At 32.8% G+C, this 21,374-nt stretch overlaps 1 protein-coding gene across 1 annotated transcript; it reads left to right on the forward strand.

Moving 5' to 3' along the window:
* The first annotated feature begins 556 nt into the window (after window positions 1-556).
* On the forward strand, window positions 557-18,819 carry LOC135138129 (very long chain fatty acid elongase AAEL008004-like). Its single transcript, XM_064068009.1, has 8 exons — window positions 557-845; window positions 8,585-8,650; window positions 10,587-10,777; window positions 10,855-10,935; window positions 17,923-18,085; window positions 18,136-18,272; window positions 18,319-18,507; window positions 18,555-18,819. Exons 2-8 carry the CDS (start codon window positions 8,593-8,595, stop codon window positions 18,726-18,728), a joined length of 993 nt encoding a protein of 330 aa, XP_063924079.1. The 5' UTR covers window positions 557-845; window positions 8,585-8,592; the 3' UTR covers window positions 18,729-18,819.
* The last annotated feature ends 2,555 nt before the right edge of the window (window positions 18,820-21,374 follow it).

The raw sequence follows: 21,374 nt of genomic DNA on the forward strand, positions 1-21,374 counted from the left end.
GTTAAGGAATTTTTTTGGCAACCGAATCTTTGGTCAAAGTTTCGAAAATAATTGATCTCTGAGCTCTTGAGACTTGTCGGCAGTTACTGTAATTTAATTTAATTTATGTATTACTCGTTAAAAATTTTATTAAACAGTGTTCGCCATGTTTGTATCTACTACATTACTACATTTGTCATTTTGTGACGTTTATCACTGTGGTTAAACCGCCAAGGATGACTCGATTAATAAATTATGTAAGTAAGTTTCGTTTGCGACTTTAATACTAGTCGTAATTTTTTATTAGTCGAAGATTTTATTTTTAATTTAGTCCATCATCGCTCTGTACGACTCCATTACTCAGCCAATTTTCCCTGTACAATTTGGAATATTTTCACACATTTCCAAAAAACCCATTATCAGGCTCTGATAGGCGCTTACAGCCGCGTCACTCCCCCCGGGCCGCCTCATTTCCGATCCGGTCCTGCACTTCCACCATGTGAATGCAGCTTTATCACCTCGCATCGGTAAAGATCGTTGACGCACGAACTCCCCGCTATATATAACCGCTACCATCGTCGAATCCAACCCCAGCCAGAAGATAATAGGCGAGTCAGACGGCGGAGAGAGACTCAGTGTTCGTCGTTCCTCGGCACGCCTATCTCGAAAATCGACAAAAAACCATCAAAAACCAACGATGTGTTCAGACCAGTGATAACCGCCCGCAAAATCACTGCAAACCAAACTCTTCCGTTAAGGCCGAACCACGCCGGTTTAAAGTTACAGTGTGCTTGTGAAAACCCGGAAAAGTCCGTCGGTGCAGTGGGGAACGGTTTCGAGGAGTTTTATCGCGAGCTTTAAAACAGGTGAGTGTGCTGTGGACGGTGTGGCGATTTTCGCTAATTGACACACCCTTCGGGTGGCCCATTTTACGCGATCGACCCATTTACCAAAAGGCGTTTGACAGTTGGGTGTGAGGTTAGGTGCCGTCACGAGAAGTCGTTAGTGGGCGCCGGAGCCTGACCGGACTGGCCGCACTTGCATTCCGGTACACGGTGGTCCAATTTAGGGTTCTTGAATGGGGGTTGGTTAATTTACGGGATCGAGGTGGCTGTGGCGCGGTCCTAACCTCAATGTTCGGCTGCCGGTTGTCCAAAAAAAAAAAAAAAAATTGTGACAGTCACTTTTACGTACGAATAATTCGTGATTGACCCGTGTATTAATAAAAATACTATTGTTGTTTGACATTGTTTTAAATTTTCTGCAAGTGCATAATTCAATTTTTCCAGTGTGAATAACAAATAAGGTGTTAACTTTGCATGTGTTATCTACGACTCGATTGATAACTTCATTGGCACTTACAAAAATTGACTTTAAATACTGTATATTTAAAATAAATAGGCTCTAAAAATCCACTGTCATTCGTCGTCAATCGTGATAAAAAGTTGTATATACAAATACCTTGGCCATGATTCTCTAACCCTTTTTATTGACGGATATAAAGATATCTAAAATGAGGAAAAAAAACACACGTTAAAGTTCCCGTTGCAGTTGCTGTTTCCGCTAACGTTACTTTTAGAGCTGCAAATTGTTTTTACCATTTTAGACATGTTTTACGTTTCCTGTTGTCGAAATAAGTCTACACATATTAAGAATAAAAAGAAAAATGTAGACCCGCCCACCCACCCTGTCTCAATTGTGATGATTTTTTTATTTGTCGTGAACCAAGAAGGCGGAGCTTAACTGCAAAATCCTTATTTCTGTACGAGAAATTAAAAACATGTTTTTGAGGATCGTGTTATTCAAAGAATACTACCTATATTAAGAAAAAATAAAGTCAAAGATTAGGCCCCACCCATACCCGCCCTGATCTCAATTCTCAATTGTGATGAATTTTTCATTCGTTGTCAGATAAAGAGGCGGGGCTTAATTGTCTACAAGAATTTACCATTTTAAACATGTTTTAAGTTTCTTGTTCTGAAAACACGACTATACGTATATTAAGAAAAAAGGCAAAATATAAGCCCCGCCCACCCACCCTCTCTCAATTGTGATGATTTCCTTTTAATCCTCGAGAGCCAAACGAGCGGAATTTAATTACAAAATCGATATTTCGTTACAAAAATTACTAATATTGTAAACCTGTTCTAAGTTTCTAAGAATAAAAAACATCATCACAAATGAGATGGAGTGGGTGGGCGGGGTTTATATTTTGCCTTTTTTTCTTAATATACATAGTATTCTTTGAACAACGCGATACTCAAAAACATGTTTTTAATTTTTTGTGAAGAAATAAATATTTTGCTGTTAAGTTCCGCCCTCTTGATTCACGGCGAATAAAAAAATCATCACAATGGAGATAGGGCGGGTGGGCGGGCTTACATTTTGACTTTTTGTTTTAATATGTGTAGACTTCTTTTCACATCAGGAAACTTAAAACATGTTTAAAATGGAAAATTTGTATAAGGAAATATCGATTTTGCAATTAGGCTCCGCCCCACCATTGTAAAATCCATATTTCTTTGCAAAAATGTACCGTGTTCTAAGTTTCTTGTTGAGAAAAGATGGCTATGTATATTAAGACAAAAAGGCGAAATATGAGCCCCACCCACCCGCCCTATCTCAATTCTGATGATTTTTTTTATTCGTCGTAAGCTGAGGGGTGGAGCTTAATTGCAAACTCCTGATTTTTTCTACGAGAAATTACCATGTGAAATATGTTCTTAAGTAATCGTGTTATACATGCAAAATCGATATTACAAATTTATCATTTTATACATGTTCTAAGTTTCGTGTTGTGAAAAGATGGCTACACATATTAAGAAAAAAGGTAAAGTGTAGGCAGGCCCGCCCACCCGCCCTATCTCAATTGTGATGATTTTTTTTTATTCATCGTGAGCCAAGAGGGCGGAGCTTAACTGCAAAATCCTTATTCCTCGACGAAAAATTAAAAACATGTTTTAAGTTTCTTGTTCTAAAAAGACTACAATACGTATATTAAGAAAAAGGCAAAATATAAGCCCCGCCCACCCACCCCCTCTCAATTGTGATGATTTTCTTTTAATCGTCGCGAGCCAAACGAGCGGAATTTGATTGTAAAATCCATATTTCCTTACAAAAATTTACTACATATTGTAAACCTGTTTTAAGTTTCTAAGAATAAAAAAAATCATTACAAATGAGATGGAGTGGGTGGGCGGGGTTTATATTTTGCCTTTTTTTTCTAAATATATATAGTATGCTTTGAACAACACGATACTCAAAAATATGTTTTTAATTTTTTGTGAAGAAATAAGTATTTTGCAGTTAAGTTCCGCCCTCTTGATTCACGGCGAATAAAAAAATCATCACAATCGAGATAGGGCGGGCGGGCGGGCTTATATTTTGCCTTTTTGTTTTAATGTGTGCAGACTTTTTTTCACTTTATGAAACTTTTAATTTTTTGTGAAGAAATAACTGTTTTGCAGTTAAGTTCCTCCCTCTTGATTCACGGCGAATAAAAAAAAATCATCACAATCGAGATCGGGCGGGTGGGCGGGCTTATATTTTGCCTTTTTGTTTTAATATGTGTAGACTTCTTTTCATATCAGGAAAGTTAAAACATGTTTAAAATGGAAAATCTGTATAAGGAAATATCGATTTTGCAATTAGGCTCCGCCCCATAATTGTAAAGTCGATATTTCCTTGCAAAAATGTACCATTTTAATAATGTTCAAAGTTTCTTGTTGTGAAAAAATGAAAATGTATATTAAGAGAAGAAAAAGGCAAAATATCAGCCCCACACACCCGCCCTATTTCAATTCTGATGATTTTTTTTATTCGTCGTAAGCTGAGGGGTGGAGCTTAATTGCAAAATCCTGATTTTTTCTACGAGAAATTACCATGTGAGATATGTTCTTAAGGAATCGTGTTATACATGCAAAATATATATTTCCTTATACAAATTTACCATTTTAAACATGTTTTAAGTTTCTTGTTGTGAAAAGAAGACTACACATATTAAGAAAAAAGGGCAAAATGTAGGCAGGCCCGCCCACCCGCCCTATCTCAATTGTCATGATTTTTTTTATTCGTCGTGAGCCAAGGGGGCGGAGCTTAACTGCAAAATCCTTCTTCCCCGACGAACATGTTTTGAGTATCGTGGTGTTCAAATAATACTATGTATATTAAGAAAAAAATAAATCCAAAGATTAAGTGCCACCCAGACCCGCCCCGATCTCAATTCTCAATTGTGATGAATTTTTCATTCGTTGTCAAATCAAAGGGCGGGGCTTAATTTTAAGATTCATATTTGTGTACAAGAATTTACCATTTTAAATATGTTTTAAGTTTCTTGTTCTGAAAAGACGACTTTACGTATATTAGGAAACAAAGCAAAATATATATTGTTGTTGTAAAAAGATGGCTATGTATATTAAGAAAAAAAAAAAGGCAAAATGTAGCCCCACCCACCCGCCCTATCTCGATTGTGATGATTTTTTTTCGTCGTGAGCCAAGGGGGCGGAGCTTAACTGTAAATTCCTTATTTCCTTACAAAAAATTACCAATATAAACGTGTTTTAAGTTTCTAAGAAAAAAAAAATCATCACAATAGAGATGAGGTGGGCGGGCGGGGTTTATATTTAGCCTTTTTTTCTTAATATATATAGTATTCTTTGGACAACACGATACTCAAAAACATGTTTTGAATTTCTTGTAAAGAAATAAGTATTTTGCAGTTAAGTTCCTCCCCCTTGGTTCACAGCAAGTAAAAAAAATCATTACAATTGAGATAAGGCGGGTGGGTGGGCGGGCTTATATTTTGCCCTGTTGTTTTAATATGTGTACACTTCTTTTCAAAACATGTTTAAAATGGAAAATTTGCGTAAGGAAATATGGATTTTGCAATTATGAGGCGGAGCTTAATTGCAAAATCGATATAGTAATGTAATAATTATAAATTAAAATGTACTATTTTAACCATGTTCTAAGTTGCTTGTTGTGAAAAGATGTGTGTGTATATTAAGAAGAAAAAGGCAAAATATAAGCCCGGCCCGCCCACCCTATTTTAATTTTGATGATTTTTTTTATTCGTCGTAAATCGAGAGGTCGAGGTTAATTGTAAAATCCTTATTTTTCATTCGTTGTCAGACTGAGGGGCGGAGCGTAATTACAAAATCGATATTTCCCTATACAAATTTACCACTTTAAACATGTTTTAAGTTTCTTGTTGTGAAAAGATGACTACACAATACACATGTTACAAAAAAGTCAAAATATAAACCCCGCCCACCCGCCCTATCTCAATTGTGACGATATTTTTATTCGTAGTGAGTCAAGGGGGCGGAGCTTAATTGCAAAATCCTTATTTCTCTACAAGAAATAAAAAACATGTTTTTGAGTGTCGTGTTGTTCAAAGAATACTATGTACATTAAGAAAAAAACAAGCCGAGAATTGTCGGTCACACTCGAATGCCACAAGAGGTTTAAATTTGTCCAAACTTGTCGCTGGCCTTCGTAATATCATTCAGCATTTAAACCATAATAAATTTAATAATCGGTTCGATTAATTCCAGTTTCAACAAGGCGGCAAATGCTGACATTCTTTACCCAGCATTCGTTCCACTATTTTCAGTTATGCATACCATATTGTGTTCTTACGTCACAAGAAAACATTTTTTATTAAAAAAAAAAACAGTAAAGATCTACGACACAAATGCAATAAAACATTCGTTACCTACTGACCACAAAGTTCTTAAACGTTATCCTCCCCATCATTACACTAAACGCTTGTAGTGTTTTTATAATTTGGCACTTTGTTTACCGCACTTGGCCGATAACCAGATTATTCGTTGATTGGTTAAATCAACTAAAACATCTCTTGCATGGTGATCAACATCACCTTGATTACAATTTCATTATAGTGTTGACCATTCGATTTCTTCGATTGAGGCCACCATGAGCACAAACATTTTTTAAGCTCCTCGTTAATCTTGATTACGTTCTCTTCGCCAGACGAACTTCCAGCACGGTATCCAACAGATTGCGCGAATTCTAACTTTATCCCGTTACTAATCTTCCTTTAGTGCAAACAAAACAACAAACGTCGCTCCTTGACGTCAAAATAATGTTTTAGTTTGGCGTTGGCGGTAAACGGAATCTGCCCGTGGCCAACTTCATCTTTATACGCTATAACATCAAAACATTTTTTTCCTGAAAAGTGTTACTGCGTCTTGTACATAATAATGTCTACACGTAAATACGTTAATAAATATTAACAATGCATATTAATCGAATACAAATATATAGAAAAAAATGTTTTTTGACCTCGCCAAGACGTCGCTGTACACATTTCTCCCTAATTAAAATTTCAAAACATTATGTAAATGGAAATGTATTAATTATATAATCGCGTCATAATTTTTTTTGGTTTTCGATAAAGCAAAAAATGTTAAATAGTTCCGACAGTTCTGCAGTGTTTGTCAGCGAACACCGTTGTGACTTTGCGAACACTCAACATTTTAGGTAACGACCTGAATACGTCGTGGACGTGGTCTTCATGCTAAAATAAAGGAAATCATGCGTATTCATTGACCCGTCATTTAAAATTTTTTGTTTAACTCGTAATTATCGCGGAAACGCACTTGGTTCCTCGTGGTTGGAATAATTTCGACTGTGATTGATGATTAAACATTCGAAGAAGGACGTTTCCCTGAGTTCGAATAATTCGGGTGATGATTTTCGTGCATACGTAGAGAGTGAATCAACGGTTTATCTGATAACAGAGGATATTTTTGATAAAGGTATTAACTGTAATACGAAATAGTGACCTCCATTGTGTTACGTACGCAACTCGGATAAAAATTAAGCATTTCGCGTTTGAAACGTGTTAGGAGTTGGAAAATTTTCGCGGCTCAGGGTTAACAAGAATGTAAAAAACTAGAAATTTTATTTTGCTTGTTTGGATAATTTCTAGCAAGTTGACCTTCTGACACTCAATTTGAGTACAATAGGGGTCGAAGTGGTAAATAGGTTAAGAATTCGCTTCCGATTTGGCGTTGCAATTCACTTTTTAAATAGCATGACTAGGCGATTTAAATTAGTTCCGTATTTTCAACTACGTTAAAATCTTGAAAAAATTTAATTAAACAAATTGTTTATTTTATTTAGTAGGAAGATTAGACTGACAAGGTTTTCACGCAAAGTCACGTCAATAATGATATTTGTTGTATTTTTTTGTCAACGACTTGTCACATTTTTGTTAAAAGTTACACTTTTTTACAAGGTAAGACTTTGCAAAACCTGTTAGCATTATAATAACCCTGTTTTCCTTTGCAGGCGCAAATTTACCCTGCAAACAGGAAATCCCCACACGTAAAGTGTCTCCATTTTAAATATAAGTTACGTAAAGCTGTTTTTCAGTGATTCACTCAAAATTATTTGTCTTAGCAAAGAACGTATTTACGATGCAAAGTAAATTTGTTTCCAGGTTGAAACCTCCGTTTTAAAAACGTCAAAGCGCGTTCGAAATTTACTGCGAAAAGTAATTATGAAATTAAACATCCAAAGTTTCTATTGATTGTTTCAGACAGGTGTGTGCTTGTAGCAAATACGCTGGAATTGCTACACATATTTGTACAAAATTTACAGAAAATTAAATTTTACGTAAGTATTTAATATAAATAAGATAATATTACTCATGCATACATCATATTTTAAAAACGCTTTGATTTCATAATTCCGAGATTTGGTACAATCAGACGAATATTTACGCACTCGAAATTGTCAACGGTACTTGAGTGGTACTCTGTTGTTGTTATTTATCAAAATCGCTGTTATGCAACAATAAAAATCAATTTGTACTTGGATTGAACTGATCATTGATTAATATTCGTTCGAAGAAAACAGAATTTATTCAGGAAGTACCTCCAAGCGAAATGGAAGGATATCAGCGCCTCCAAGGATACCAGGACTAATAAACGACTAAATCCATCTCGTAATTAAATTTTGATTACAAACTTAGTTGAACTTTTGCAGTAAAAGGTAATTACGTAAGAGTGAGGGTCGAAACAAGCACCACTTCCGCCGTCACAATTTCCGTATTGTTACACTTTTGTAAAACTAGTTTCGCTCATTTAACATCTGCATTTTGTCAAAATATGGCACGATCGCACATGTGCGCCAATCTAGGTTTAGTAGCTATTTATGGCCGAGCGAATTGCGAGAGTGAAACATTCGTGAGGTTAGAGGAATTAGGTTTCGCACAAAATTGTAATCCAGACTGAGGTGAATCACCAAAAAATGTCAATGTCGTCAAGAAATTTAATGAAACGAAATTCTCACTTGTAGATACTATATCTGATCTAGTATTAATAAGATTATGGACAGACTAATTAAAAGTCTGCGTTGTCATCAGATATTTCAAGGATGTTGAATCATGTGTATAGGTAACGATTGAAAAATAAAATTTTGCACTACGTACTCATTCGCCATAGAAAAAATCTATGCAGTAAAGCACTTTTCCCCTGTCGAATTATCGATTTGACCTTATTCGACCTCGGCGCCGTTTCCCGCTCAATTTTCCTCTTTGCAAACAAACCCATAACAAAATCCATTTTTGTTTCAGAATACAAGATGGCCCACCTCGTAACGAGTGCACTTGATAACTACCACGGCATTCTAGACAAAGGCGGTAAGTAAAAAGCCCGTAGGCGGACCAAATGAATATTTTACGTAATTTGATCCATTTTCCCCGCAATCGTTCGAAGAAATGGTTACATAAAACCGAAGACACTGCAACCTGTTTGAGTCAATATTTTCAACTTTCATCTGATGTTTGTATCATTCGACCTGGATTGGCTGGCTGGCTTTTTGCCGCCTAGACTTCACTTTCTTCGGGCGCGATGCGTAAATGCGTTCATGCGTCTGGTTTCTTACGCAATATTTTATAATTAAGAAAGGTCGGGACATATTTAATTTGGTGCTGCGATTATAGTGACATTGGCACTTTATAGCTGACACTGACACTGTAATTTCTTGGACTAAAGTGCCGACGTAGGGCTTTTTCCGACTAATTTCAATTAAGAGTGAAAGTAATTTGTTTTGTTTACAGGAAGTGCATGCTTTCTAACTTCTTGCATATTGTTTTATAGAACCGACTGATTTTAGTCGAAGGAAAAATTTAATGGACGTTACGTGTTTTGAAAAAATTTCACATACAATTAAAGTTGGTTGAAGTCGGTTTGAAATTTATTACAGACGCTGTTTTATTGATTGGTAGTAAATTTTAGTGTCCAGGAAGATGGACTTTAAGGTGTTCATAGTACTTGTCACTTTTTATTAACGACTGGTTATTTATTAATCTTTCGTTGTTTTGGTGTTACGAAACCCAATGTTTACTTTACAATTTGTTGTTGTGCAGATTTATTTGTTTGTAAACGCTGGACTGTTGCAAGGTGTCCCATAAATACACTTTTTATTTTTAGTTATGTTGTTATGTACGTACGAAATTAAAAAATAAAAAATAATAAGAAACCGATGAATGAAACAAGGTGCCAACGAAAATGTTCTTTGGAGGATATTAACCTTGAGCTCACAAGGCATAAACCACCGCAAACCTATTTTTGTTTATAAATTACACTCCTTAAACATTTGTTTTAATTTATTGTAAGAGGTGAGAGTTGTTTATATAACATTTTCCTTTGGTGTCTCTTTTGCGTCATTGAAATTCACTCGCGTACCGTACATGATCAATTTATGAAAGCACATTAATGCAAGCAAAATATTCTAATCATTCAAGATTTAAGAACGAAACTTCAAAATTTATAGTTGTTGTTAACGCGGTCTACTTGATTGCTATGAATCGTCAAGCGCGACTTGGCAAACTCGAGCTGTGTAACCGTGCCTTTATTAGTGCGCAGGGGTAACTTTCATTATCTTTCCTCGTTTCATGAACCTTTTAATTCTGAAGTGTTCTTCAATATAAAACTGGTTTGAATGTGATAATAGAGTGGATAATGTCCGGCTAGAGATTAAGCCCCGTTTTCGTCAATTATTCCGTGCATTTGCAAACACACTTTATTAGGCAGCGATACATGAAATTTAAATATCGTTTGTTAAAAACGACGTAAAAAATATAACCCGAACAATAAACTAGACACAGAATGATGGACAGATTCGACAGTGAGCATTTCACCAGTAACAGAATCGATGGAATCGCTAATGTAAAGTAAACGTGTCGGTATTTAGACAGGAACTAGTATTAAAAAGCCGCTTGGAATGCAGCCCGCCTATCGTTTTCTTTAAAATAAAAAATAATTGACGATTTAATTCGCGCTTGGACACATTTTTGCTGTTCGAAACTATAATATAATTGACCTTGCTCATCATCTAAATAAGAATTGTGGTGGGTGTTCACGTTTCTATCGCGCTACTATTACTAGTAGCATCCAAAGTCGAATCTTCTGGAATCCGAAAAACTAAACTGCCGAATTATAGCAGTCGTTAATTATGTAAATGCCGAGTCACCAAAAATCGGTTACCATAATGGAAATTTTGCTATGATATAACGTTAAAAGTGTGTCGCTTTCTCTTGGAATTTCGGATTCTAACGAAAATTTTGCTTCCAGATCCGAGGGTGAAAGGATGGGCTATGATGGCGAGTCCGATTCCGACGCTGCTGATTTGTCTATTTTACGCCTATTTTTCCACAGTACTGGGACCCAAACTTATGGAAAATAGAAAACCGTTTAACTTAAGGAAAGTTTTAATTTTTTATAATTTTATACAAACGTTATTCAGCGCATGGATATTTTATGAGGTGAGTTCAACAAAAGAATGTACTTCATTGAGGTTTGTGGAGCGCATCTAATGGCAAATTTGGACATTTTTTTTCAGTACTTAATGAGCGGATGGTGGGGAAGTTACAGCTTCAGGTGTCAGCCTGTCGATTATTCGAATAGTCCGATGGCTTTGCGTGTAAGTGGATAATTAAGGTGTTTAGGAGTAGTGGTTATTGGCAAAAAGTGGACTAACTTAATTAATTCGTATGCATGAGCTTAAGTATTCACTCATTCCCGCCAAAAATTGATGACGTCATTACAAAAAAACTCTTCCTGGTTGTTTTTTGGTGATGTTAAAAACGACATTTTAAAAAGTTAAGGCGTGATTTGTTTCTAATATGGTCTTCCTGAAATTATGAAACAGGAAGGCTGTGATTAATGTCAAAATTAAAGTCGTTCGAATTTAGCAAAATCTCGTAAAAAACTCATTGCAGATTTATAAGCTGTCATTCTAAACGTGAACTAGACAAACCTAGAAAGCACATTTTTCACGCAGGAATGTAAAACTTTTATATTATGATTTACTGATTGTAAAAATGTAGCACTTTATAATCTAATAAAAATTATTTATTTCGTCTGTTTTGACCTCCTTTGGCGGCTCGCAGTATTCAGGGCTTCCTGCAGGAAATAAAGATTGAAGATTTAGATTGACTAAAATCAAGAACGTGCGACTGATATTTCGTAGTCACATTCTCCAATTTCAAAGTAAATGTTTTAAGTTTTGCGCTTTTATTTTTAATGCAGACATTTTACAGATGTTGCTATCGTTTGCTTAAGAGCTTGAGTCTACATATATAATAATGACTTGCATTTTAAATATTTCTTGCAGTTGTAGCATTTAACCCAGTGACCTAATAACGTATACTTGAACTTGAATTTTTGTAATGAACATACTTACGAAATAAATTACACAATTTCATTTCCCATATCAGTCGTGCCGAAACTTGTTGAATTTTGAGTTATTTATGTTTAATTTTTATTTACTGTTTGTTTATAATTGATGCAAAAAAAAATTCTTGTAGTAGTAATTTTTTGTAACTGCAAAAGTACAGGGTGACTATTAATGTGATTTTTTGTTATGTTGGCAACATATTTAAAATTTTATGATGGCGTATCTGATGTCAAATTCAACGTTCTTAAATTAAATTCTGTTATATAATAATAATTGTTTGAGATGTCACAAATTTTTCGGGGAAGATGACGACAAAATTTAATACTGTATTTCGTAAGCTAAGTAAAGTAATCGAGTAATCGTAATCGAGTCTGTCGGGCAACTGACCTTCATGTTTTCTCGACTTTCAAGACCTCTATAGCACTAAAAAATAGGTCTCAGTTTCCATCTGTGTGTCCGCACTATCTGTTGATTTTTATTATTAGATAGATAATATCCAAAATTACCAGACCGGACCTGAACTTGTGGTTTATGATGCGTGTTGAATTTTTTAGAAAAAAACAAAATTGAATAACAATTGTTTGATTTCTTATTTTTCCGATATTTCACTTTTACGATTTTTAAAATTCTCGATTTTTCGATTTCTCAGTCTTGGTATTTTTACTTTTTTTTCTTTTTCAGTTTTTTAAAATTTTCTGGAATTCCCATTTCCCGATTTCCCAGTTTTCGAAATTTTAAATTTAGATTTTTCAATTTTTGCTATTTTGATTTCACGTTCTTTTGATTCTTCGCTTTCTCGCCTTTAGATTTTTCGGTTTTTCAATTTTTCGATTTTCAAAATTTTTGATCTTTCGGTTTTCAATTGCGATTTTGAAATTTTTGGATTTTTTAATTTCTCGATTAATCGGCTTTTCGATGTTCCGTCTTTTCGATTTCTCAAGTTTTCGATGTTTCTGTTTTAGAATTTTTTATTTTGAGATTTTTTTTTCAATTTTTCAAAGTGTTGCGATTTTCTTGATTTCTCGATATTTTAATTTTTCGATTTCGAGATTTCTTTCTTTAAATTTTTTGAACTTCCAATTTTAAATTTTTCACTTTTTGATGTTTCGATTTGTCGATTTTCGATTCTTCGCTTTCTCGCCTTAAGATTTTTCAATTTTTCGTTTTTTAAAATTTTTGATTTTTCGATTTTTCAATTTTTCGGTTTTTCAGTTCTTTGTATTTCTAGTGTTTCCAGTTTTCAAGTTTTCAATTTTTAGATTTTTCGACTTCTCGATCTTATTGTGTTGCGATTTCGGCTTGTTTCAATTTCTCGATTTTGTTTTTCGATTCTTTAATTTTTCGAATTTATAAATTTAGATTTTTCATTTTTTGATGTTTCGATTTCTCTATCTTTTGATTTTTCGGCTTTTCAATTTTGCTAGTTTAAAATTTTTTGAATTTTCAATTTCTCGATTAATCGACTTTTCGATTTCTCAAGTTTTCGATGATTCTGTTTTGGAATTTTTGATTTTAAGGTTTTTCAATATTCCGATTTTTCAATACATATTTAGGTTTTTGATTTTTTCTTTTTCGATTTTTGAAAATTTTGCGATGTTTTTTTGATGTTTTGATTTCTCGATTTGTCATTTTCCGATATTTTAATTTTTCAATTCTTTTCATTTTAGATATTTTCATTTTTCACTTTTTGATGTTTCAATTTCTCGATCTTCGGATTCTTCGCCTTTTCGCCTTTGGATTTTTCTAGTGTTTCAATTTTTTTAAGTTTCCGATTTTTCGACTTCTCGATTTCTCGATCTTCTGGTGTTTCGATTTCAGTTTGTTTAGATTTTTCGACATTTCAGTTTTGGGATTTTTCAATTTCTCGATTTTGTTTTTGGATTTTTCGATTTTTCGAATTTTCAAATTTAGATGTTTTACTTTTTGATGTTTCGGTTCCTCGTTCTTTGGATTTTCCGCTTTTTCATCTTTGAATTTTTGGCTGTTCAGTTTTTCGATTTTAAAATCCTTGATTTTTCGATTTTTCAATTCTGCGATTTTTAAATTTTTTGGTTTTTCAATTTTTCGACTAATCGATTTCGATTTTTTGTCTTCGCTCTCGCCTTCGGATTTTTCGGTTTTTCAATTTTTCGATTTTTAAAATTTTTCGATTTCTCGATATTTTGATGTTTTGATTTTGCCATGTTTCAATTTTTTAACTTCAGTTTTTTGGGTTTTTCAGTTTTTCGACATTTCAGTTTTGGAATTTTTCAATGTCTCCGTTTTCAGTTTTTCAATTTTTTTAATTTTACATTCCATTTTTGATTTTACGATTTTTTGATGTTTTGACTTCCAGATTTAAATTGTTTTAATATTGTGTTTAATTTTTTCGAATTCTCGACTTTTCAGGTTTCATTTCATTTTTCAACATTCCAATATTGGGAATTTTTCAATTTCTGGATTTTTCAAATTTTCGCTATTTTCATTGTTCAATGTTTTGATTTTTCAACTTTCCGATTTCTCAATTTTTAAATTGTTCGATTTCTCAGTTCTTCAATTTTGCAGTTTCTCGATCGATCAATTTTTTGATTTTCAGACTTTTCGGCTTCCCATCTTTCCGATTTCTGAATTTTTAAAAATTTTGAAGTTTTGATTATTCGATTTTTTATTTTTCTATATATTAATTTTTCAATTTTTTAAATTTTACGTGCATATTTCGATTTCTCGATTTTTCAGTCCTTCCATTTTTCTGTTTTTCGAATTTTTAATTTTAGATTTTTCTCTTTTTAATGTTGCGATTTCTCGATCTATGGATTTTAAATTTTTTAATTTTTCGATTTTTAAAATGTTTGATTTTCGATTTTTCAATTTTGGTTTTTGGTTCCTTCGATTTTGCAATTTTTCAATTTCTCGATTAATCGATTTTTGATTATTAGACTTTTCGAATTTTCATCTTTGCGATTTCTGAATTTTTCAAAATTTTGCTATTTTTTGATATTTGATTACTCAATTTTTCCTTTTTCGATATTTTAATTTTTCGAATTTTTAATTTTAGATTTTTCACTGTGAAATGTTTCGAGATCTCGATTTTAGATTTTTGAATTTTTCGATTTTTCGACTTCTCGATTTCTCGATCTTGCGATGTTTCGACTTTGCCATGTTTCAATTTTTCAATTTCAGTTTTTCGGTTTTTGAATTTTTCAATTTCTTCGTTTTCAGATTTTCGATTTTTTCAATTTTTTAAATTTTACATTTTTCCATTGTTCAATTTTACGATTTTTTGATGTTTTGACTTCCAAATTTAATTTTTTTTTAATATGTATTTCAATTTTTCGAGTTTTCGATTTCTCGACTTTGCAGGCTTTCGTTTTCACAATTTTTCAAGATTTCAATTTTGAGAATTTTTCAATTTCTCGATTTTTCAATTTTTCGATAGTTTCATTATCCGATTTTTGACTTTTCCGATTTTTTGAATTTTCGATTTTTCAGCTTTCCGATTTTTCAATTCTTAAATTTTTCGATTTCTCAATTTTGGGATTTTTCAGTTTTTCCATTTTTCTGTTTTTCGAATTTTTAATTGTAGATTTTTCACTTTTTAATGTTTCGATTTCTCGATCTTTTGATGTTTCAATTTTACCATGTTCAATTTTTCCATTTCACGATTTATAGTTTTTTACATTTTTCCATTTTTCGATATTACGATCGTTTGATGTTTTGATTTCCAGATTTAAATGTTTTTTAATAAACATTTAAATTTTTCTAGTTTCCGATTTCTCGACTTTCCAGGTTTTCGTTTTTCCAGGTTTTCAACATTTCAATTTTGGGAATTTTTCAATTTCTGGATTTTTCCATTTTTCAATATTTTCGTTGTATAATTTTTTGAATTTTAGAATTTTTGATTGCCCGATCTTTCGATTTTTTTACTTTTCCGATTTGTTGATTTTCCGACTTTACCATTTTTTTATTTTTTACTTTTTAATTTTTCAAAATCTTGAAATTTTTTGATATTTCAATTTCCCGGTTCTTCGATTTTTCAGTTTTCAACTTTTCATCTTCCCGATTTCTAGATTTTTCAAAATTTTACCATCTTTTGATGTTTTAATTTCTCGATTTTTCAGTTCTTCCATTTTTCAATTTTTCGATATTTTCATTATTCACTTTTTGACTTTTCCGATTTTTTGAATTTTCGATTTTTCAACTTTCCAATTTCTCAATTTTTTAATTTTTCGATTTCTCAATTTTTAAATTTTTCAGTTTTTCAATTTTCCAATTTGTCGATTTCAGGATTTTTCAAAATTTTGCTATTTTTTAATGTTTCGATTTTTCAGTTTTTCCATTTTTCTGTTTTTTGAATTTTGTAATTGTAGATTTTTCACTTTTTAATGTTTCGATGTCTCTATCGTTTGATGTTTCGATTTTTCCATTTGCCGATTCAAAGTTTTTTACATTTTTCCATTTTTCGATATTACGATTGTTTGATGTTTTGATTTCCAGATTTAAGTGTTAATATGCATTTAAATTTTTCGAGTTTCCAATTTCTCGACTTTCCAGGTTTTCGTTTTTTCAGTTTTTCAACATTTCAATTTTGGGAATTTTTCAATTTCCGGATTTTTCCATTTTTCAATATTTTCGTTGTATAATGTTTTGAATTTTAGAATTTTTGATTGCCCTATCTTTCGATTTTTTTACTTTTCCGATTTTTTGATTTTCCGACTTTTCCATTTTTTTATTTTTTACTTTTCAATTTTTCAAAATCTTGCAATTTTTTGATATTTCAATTTCCCGGTTCTTCGATTTTTCAGTTTTTCAACTTTTCATCTTTCCGATTTCTAGATTTTTCAAAATTTTGCCATCTTTTGATGTTTTAATTTCTCGATTTTTCAGTTCTTCCATTTTTCAGTTTTTCGATATTTTCATTATTCAATTTTTAACTTTTCTGATTCTTTGAATTTTCGATTTTTCAACTTTCCAATTTCTCAATTTTTAAATTTTTCGACTTCTCAATTTTGGGATTTTTCAATTTTTCAATTTGTCGATTTCTGGATTTTTCAAAATTTTGCTATTTTTGATGTTTCGATTTTTCAGTTTTTCCATTTTTCTGTTTTTTGAATTTTTAATTGTAGATTTTTCACTTTTTAATTTTTCGATATTACGATTGTTTGATGTTTTGATTTCCAGATTAAATTTTTTTAATACATATGTACATATTTCAATTTTTCGAGTTTCCGGTTTCTCAACTTTCCAGGTTTTCAACATTTCAATTTTTGGAATTTTTTCAATTTCCGGATTTTTCCCATTTTCATTGTATAATATTTCGATTTTTTTACTTTTCCGATTATTTGGTATTCCGACGTTTCCATTTTTTTATTTTTCACTTTTCAATTTTTCAAAATCTTGCAATTTTTTGATACTTCAGCTTCTCGGTTGTTCGATTTTCCAGTTTTTCAATTTTTCGATTAATCGATTTTTTGATTTTTCGACTTTTCATCTTCCCGATTTCTAGATTTTTCAAAATTTTGCCATTTTTGATGTTTTAATTTCTCGATTTTTCATTCTTCCATTTTTCGAATTTTTAATTTTTGATTTTTCATTTTTAATGTTTCGATTTCTCGATCTTTTGATATTTCGATTTTACCATGTTTCAATTTTTCAGTTTTCAGTTTTTCCATTAAATTTTTCGGTTTTTTATATTTTAGATTTTTCGATTTCATGATTTTTAGTTTTTTCCATTTTTCAATTTCAGAATTGTTTAATGTTTTGATTTCCAGGTTTTCTGGATTTTTCAAAATTTTGCTATTTTTTGATGTTTTTCTCGATTTTTAATTTTTCAATCGTATTATTAATTTATTATGTATTATTTTATTTCCACATTACTCTATAAAAGGTGCATATTTTGGGCCACCACTTGGTTTTTGTGAACATTGGTGCCAATAATTCAGAATTGCCAACCCAAAAATTTACTTAAGGGTCACCCTTCTTAAATTACTAATTGCGCACTTATAACACAACAATAAGTCAGTTATAAATTATTAAGTAAGCGGTTAAAAATTTAGCACTGAAAGCGATTTCATGAGGTCTTTCAATTGTGGGAACCGACTTCGTCGAATGACATAAGAAGAAACAATGTGCGGATGTATTTAGCGCGCGTTTAAATCTTATTACGTCTTGAAAATTACCATCTACGTTTTTTAAAATTAAAATTGAACTCCGTTTTACTAGGGTTCTACTAATACTACATTGAATTATTTACAGATGGCTAGAACGTGCTGGTGGTATTATTTTTCCAAATTCACAGAATTTTTCGACACTTTATTTTTCATTTTACGCAAGAAAAATAGTCACGTGTCTACACTTCACGTCATTCATCACGGTTGCATGCCATTCTCCGTCTGGATGGGGATGAAATTCGCACCAGGTGAAAAAAACCCCACACTATATCGGCTGCATTTTCTAATAATTTTTTAGGGGGTCACAGTACCTTCTTCGCTTTGCTCAACACTTTTGTACATATTGTCATGTACTTTTACTACATGGTATCAGCAATGGGTCCTGAATACCAGAAGTACATTTGGTGGAAGAAGTATCTCACTACTTTCCAAATGGTAACAAATTAAATAAAAAAAACTTGTAACTAGGTTAATTTTTCAGGTGCAATTCGTCGCCATTTTCGCACATCAATTCCAGCTCCTCTTCACCGAGTGTAACTACCCCAAAGGGTTCATGATCTGGATCGCGCTCCACGGCGTCTTGTTCTTATTCTTGTTTTCGGACTTCTACAAAGTGAAATACACCAACGATAAATCGGCTGTGAAGAATAGAAACACCGGAGCTTGCATGGTACGTCGACCGGCACGAGTCGCTTTTTTCCTATTTGTTTTTTCCAGCCTGTCCTCGAAGACGAGAAGTCTCAAAATGGTACAATCAAAAAGTCCGACAGCAACGGTACTCTCAACAACACTTACATCAAGAGCGAGTACTCGGACTCGTACAAAGCGTACTATTCGAATGGCAGCACGAACGGCTTCATAGTGCAGCGCGAGTCGAAGAAGCTCGACTAAATTTAACCTGTTACGCTATCAAATTCTGGGTACAAAATTTTTGTATTTACTTGTTTAATTATACATTATTTATTAGATACTGCAAATTTTATGTGTTGTTGTTTCTTTCCTCGGTTGATTTTTTTGTGTGAGGATGGATGTGTAATTCTTACGGTTTATGGCTGCAGGGACCATTTTTACATTGTGTCACATGCTTAAGGTGTATTTTAGTTCGTTTTCGAGCCATTAGTGCCTCAAGTTTTATCACAGTTCTAGTAGCTTTAGCTTATTGTTAAAAGTCGCATAAAATCGTTGCCGGTTGTTTGTACTTAACGACTTGTGGAAGTTGAGCGAAGTTTCCAAGAGAGTTGCAATAATACAAATCGTAATACACCGTCGCGGCTCTCTATTCTGCGTTTTTTCCAGTTTCAAACAATGTAATTGTATTACTGTACTAAATGTCGTTTATTATCATTGTATATAATACATAATTACGCGTTTCTTTAGGTTTTAAAGTTGTATAGTATTTTTGTATATACTTAAGAATCTTGAAATTTAAATAAACTGGAAAATGCATTTTGAAACATGTTGTTGATTTTGACAGCAGACTCATTACCTAAATTCTGTATCCTGTGACATGTGTGTTACCGCATGGTCAAGATGACCATTAAGTAAGACTTCGTGAAGGCGGAGATCCATTGATGACCCGCTTTTCAAAGAAATACGGCAGTTTCCGCACGGCACGTTGCAGACGACCTGTTCTCTAACGAGTTTTTTGATTGTGGGAAAACTACCAAACATTGCTATGTCCGCTCGACCTTGATAATTTCTTCAGACATATCCGTTCTAAAGAGAATACAACGCCAATTTTTTTGATCGCAATTAATTTTTTCTTTGTTTATCGAAAATTTTCGGCAGGTTTTTCCATATGATTATTTAAATACACCATTAAATAAAAGAGCTAACTTTTCCCCACGTAACACTAATTTTTGGTGACAAAAAACATTTACAAAAACTTAACGACACTCAAATTCCGTTAAAGCCTCCAAAAAAAAAACCTAAATCTTCCAAAAAAAATCAATTAAGATGAAAAAAAATCCTATATTTGCATTGAAGATGCCATTTAATTACAATAACCCACCTTTCTCCGGATTACGTGAAGTCGATGAATTAATTTTTTATCGCCGAACTTAACGTTTGAAAAATAACAACATGACCTAGAAATTGACCTACACTAAAATTTTAACGGTAAAGTATTTATCCAGTGGACCGCATCTACGTCATTGCCTGAAGAAAGTAGTCTATCAAAAAACGCGATCACATTCGTGAATCTAACATAATTAACTCGTCTGCTTTATTTTTGGACTGATCAAAAAAACCGGGATTGAATTTTACCGCACGTAAATTCTGAAAACACGGCGGAATTATTTAATTTTGAAATATCGACAAAAACTATGGTGCATGTGTCGGTCAGGTAATGGTTTGCACAAATATTTTATTTATTTGTTTTTTTAAATTGTAAATTCCGTTTATTTTGACAAAGATACTTGTTAACAATGTGAAACTACGTAGTTTCAGTGTTTAAACACGGTTACAATGTGTTTTGATTAGATTTATGACTTTGTAAAAATCCACATTTATAGGTAAGTAGGCTCAAGCTCACCGGTTGTTCACGTTGTGGTTTTCATAAAGGCGGGTCATATCCTGAGGCAAGCAAAAATTGATGATAAATTAATTTACAAAACTATTATTTCGTGATAATAAATTATCAACGCCTGCCACCTTATTTGGGAGACGTTCATAGAAAAAGCTCGCCACATTCCTCCGTTACAACTTCGTTCATTCAGGTTTAAATAAATGTTGTCTTGTGATCTACTTGATGAGTTGTATGACGTGAGATCTTGTTCCTAAATTGAATTCGTGAAATTTTGCTACATTTAAAACTTCTTTTACAGAAGATACAGTTTGAAGTTTTTGAAGTAGTTTGACACACGCAACCATGTGCACGTTTAGTTATTTTTGGGTAGTTGGTAGCTCTGCTAGGGAATTTGTGGTTGTTTTTTTGTTTTGGCGAGTGAAAGCACGCGATAAGGAAACTAGATTAAGTTTAATTGGTTGGTAGTTAGAAAAAGGCGGAAGCTTTTATTTAACGAAAATTAATCGTAACGATGAGGACGCCACACGCTAACACGTGATGCAAATTTGATAATAGATTATTCAGATAAAGCACTTGCTAGGCGATTTCATGAAATTCACTTAGTCAGGTCTCATACTTTGTTATCAAGTTATAAATAAGGTTTCTGAATGCTTATACTTAAGTGTTACATTATAACACTTCTTAATTCCTCACACAAGATTGCTAATGGTTCATTTACGGCAGTTAAACTAACCTGACGTTGTCCCACTCTGAGAAATGGACCGTGGAAAGTGCGCTAGGATTCACAATATCTTGCACTGAGTGACGGGGGACTAAATTTTCCGCTTAGACAGTTATCCTCTGGACATCATCGAGACATATTTCTCGCGACGAGGGATGCATTTTCACGATATAAACTCTCAAAGCTAATTGTTTTAAGTAACCAGTCACTTGGATCATCGTTGATAAAGTGTGGCATCATTTAACATCATGTATATTCTTTTTTTAAATCGTTGATAAAGTGTGCCAAA

Source organism: Zophobas morio, unplaced genomic scaffold (genome assembly GCF_036711695.1).
Source record: "Zophobas morio isolate AGI-343-1 ecotype UQ-CSIRO unplaced genomic scaffold, CSIRO_AGI_Zmor_V1 ptg000004l, whole genome shotgun sequence".
NCBI lineage: Eukaryota > Metazoa > Arthropoda > Insecta > Coleoptera > Tenebrionidae > Zophobas > Zophobas morio.

Bases quoted from the DNA above. Each gene is read 5' to 3' on its own strand.
- LOC135138129 (XM_064068009.1), top strand. From the start codon at position 8,593: ATGGCCCACCTCGTAACGAGTGCACTTGATAACTACCACGGCATTCTA. The intron at 10,936-17,922 runs GTAAGTGGATAA...AATTATTTACAG, and splicing joins ATAGTCCGATGGCTTTGCGT to ATGGCTAGAACGTGCTGGTG. The intron at 18,508-18,554 runs GTACGTCGACCG...TGTTTTTTCCAG, and splicing joins GAAACACCGGAGCTTGCATG to CCTGTCCTCGAAGACGAGAA.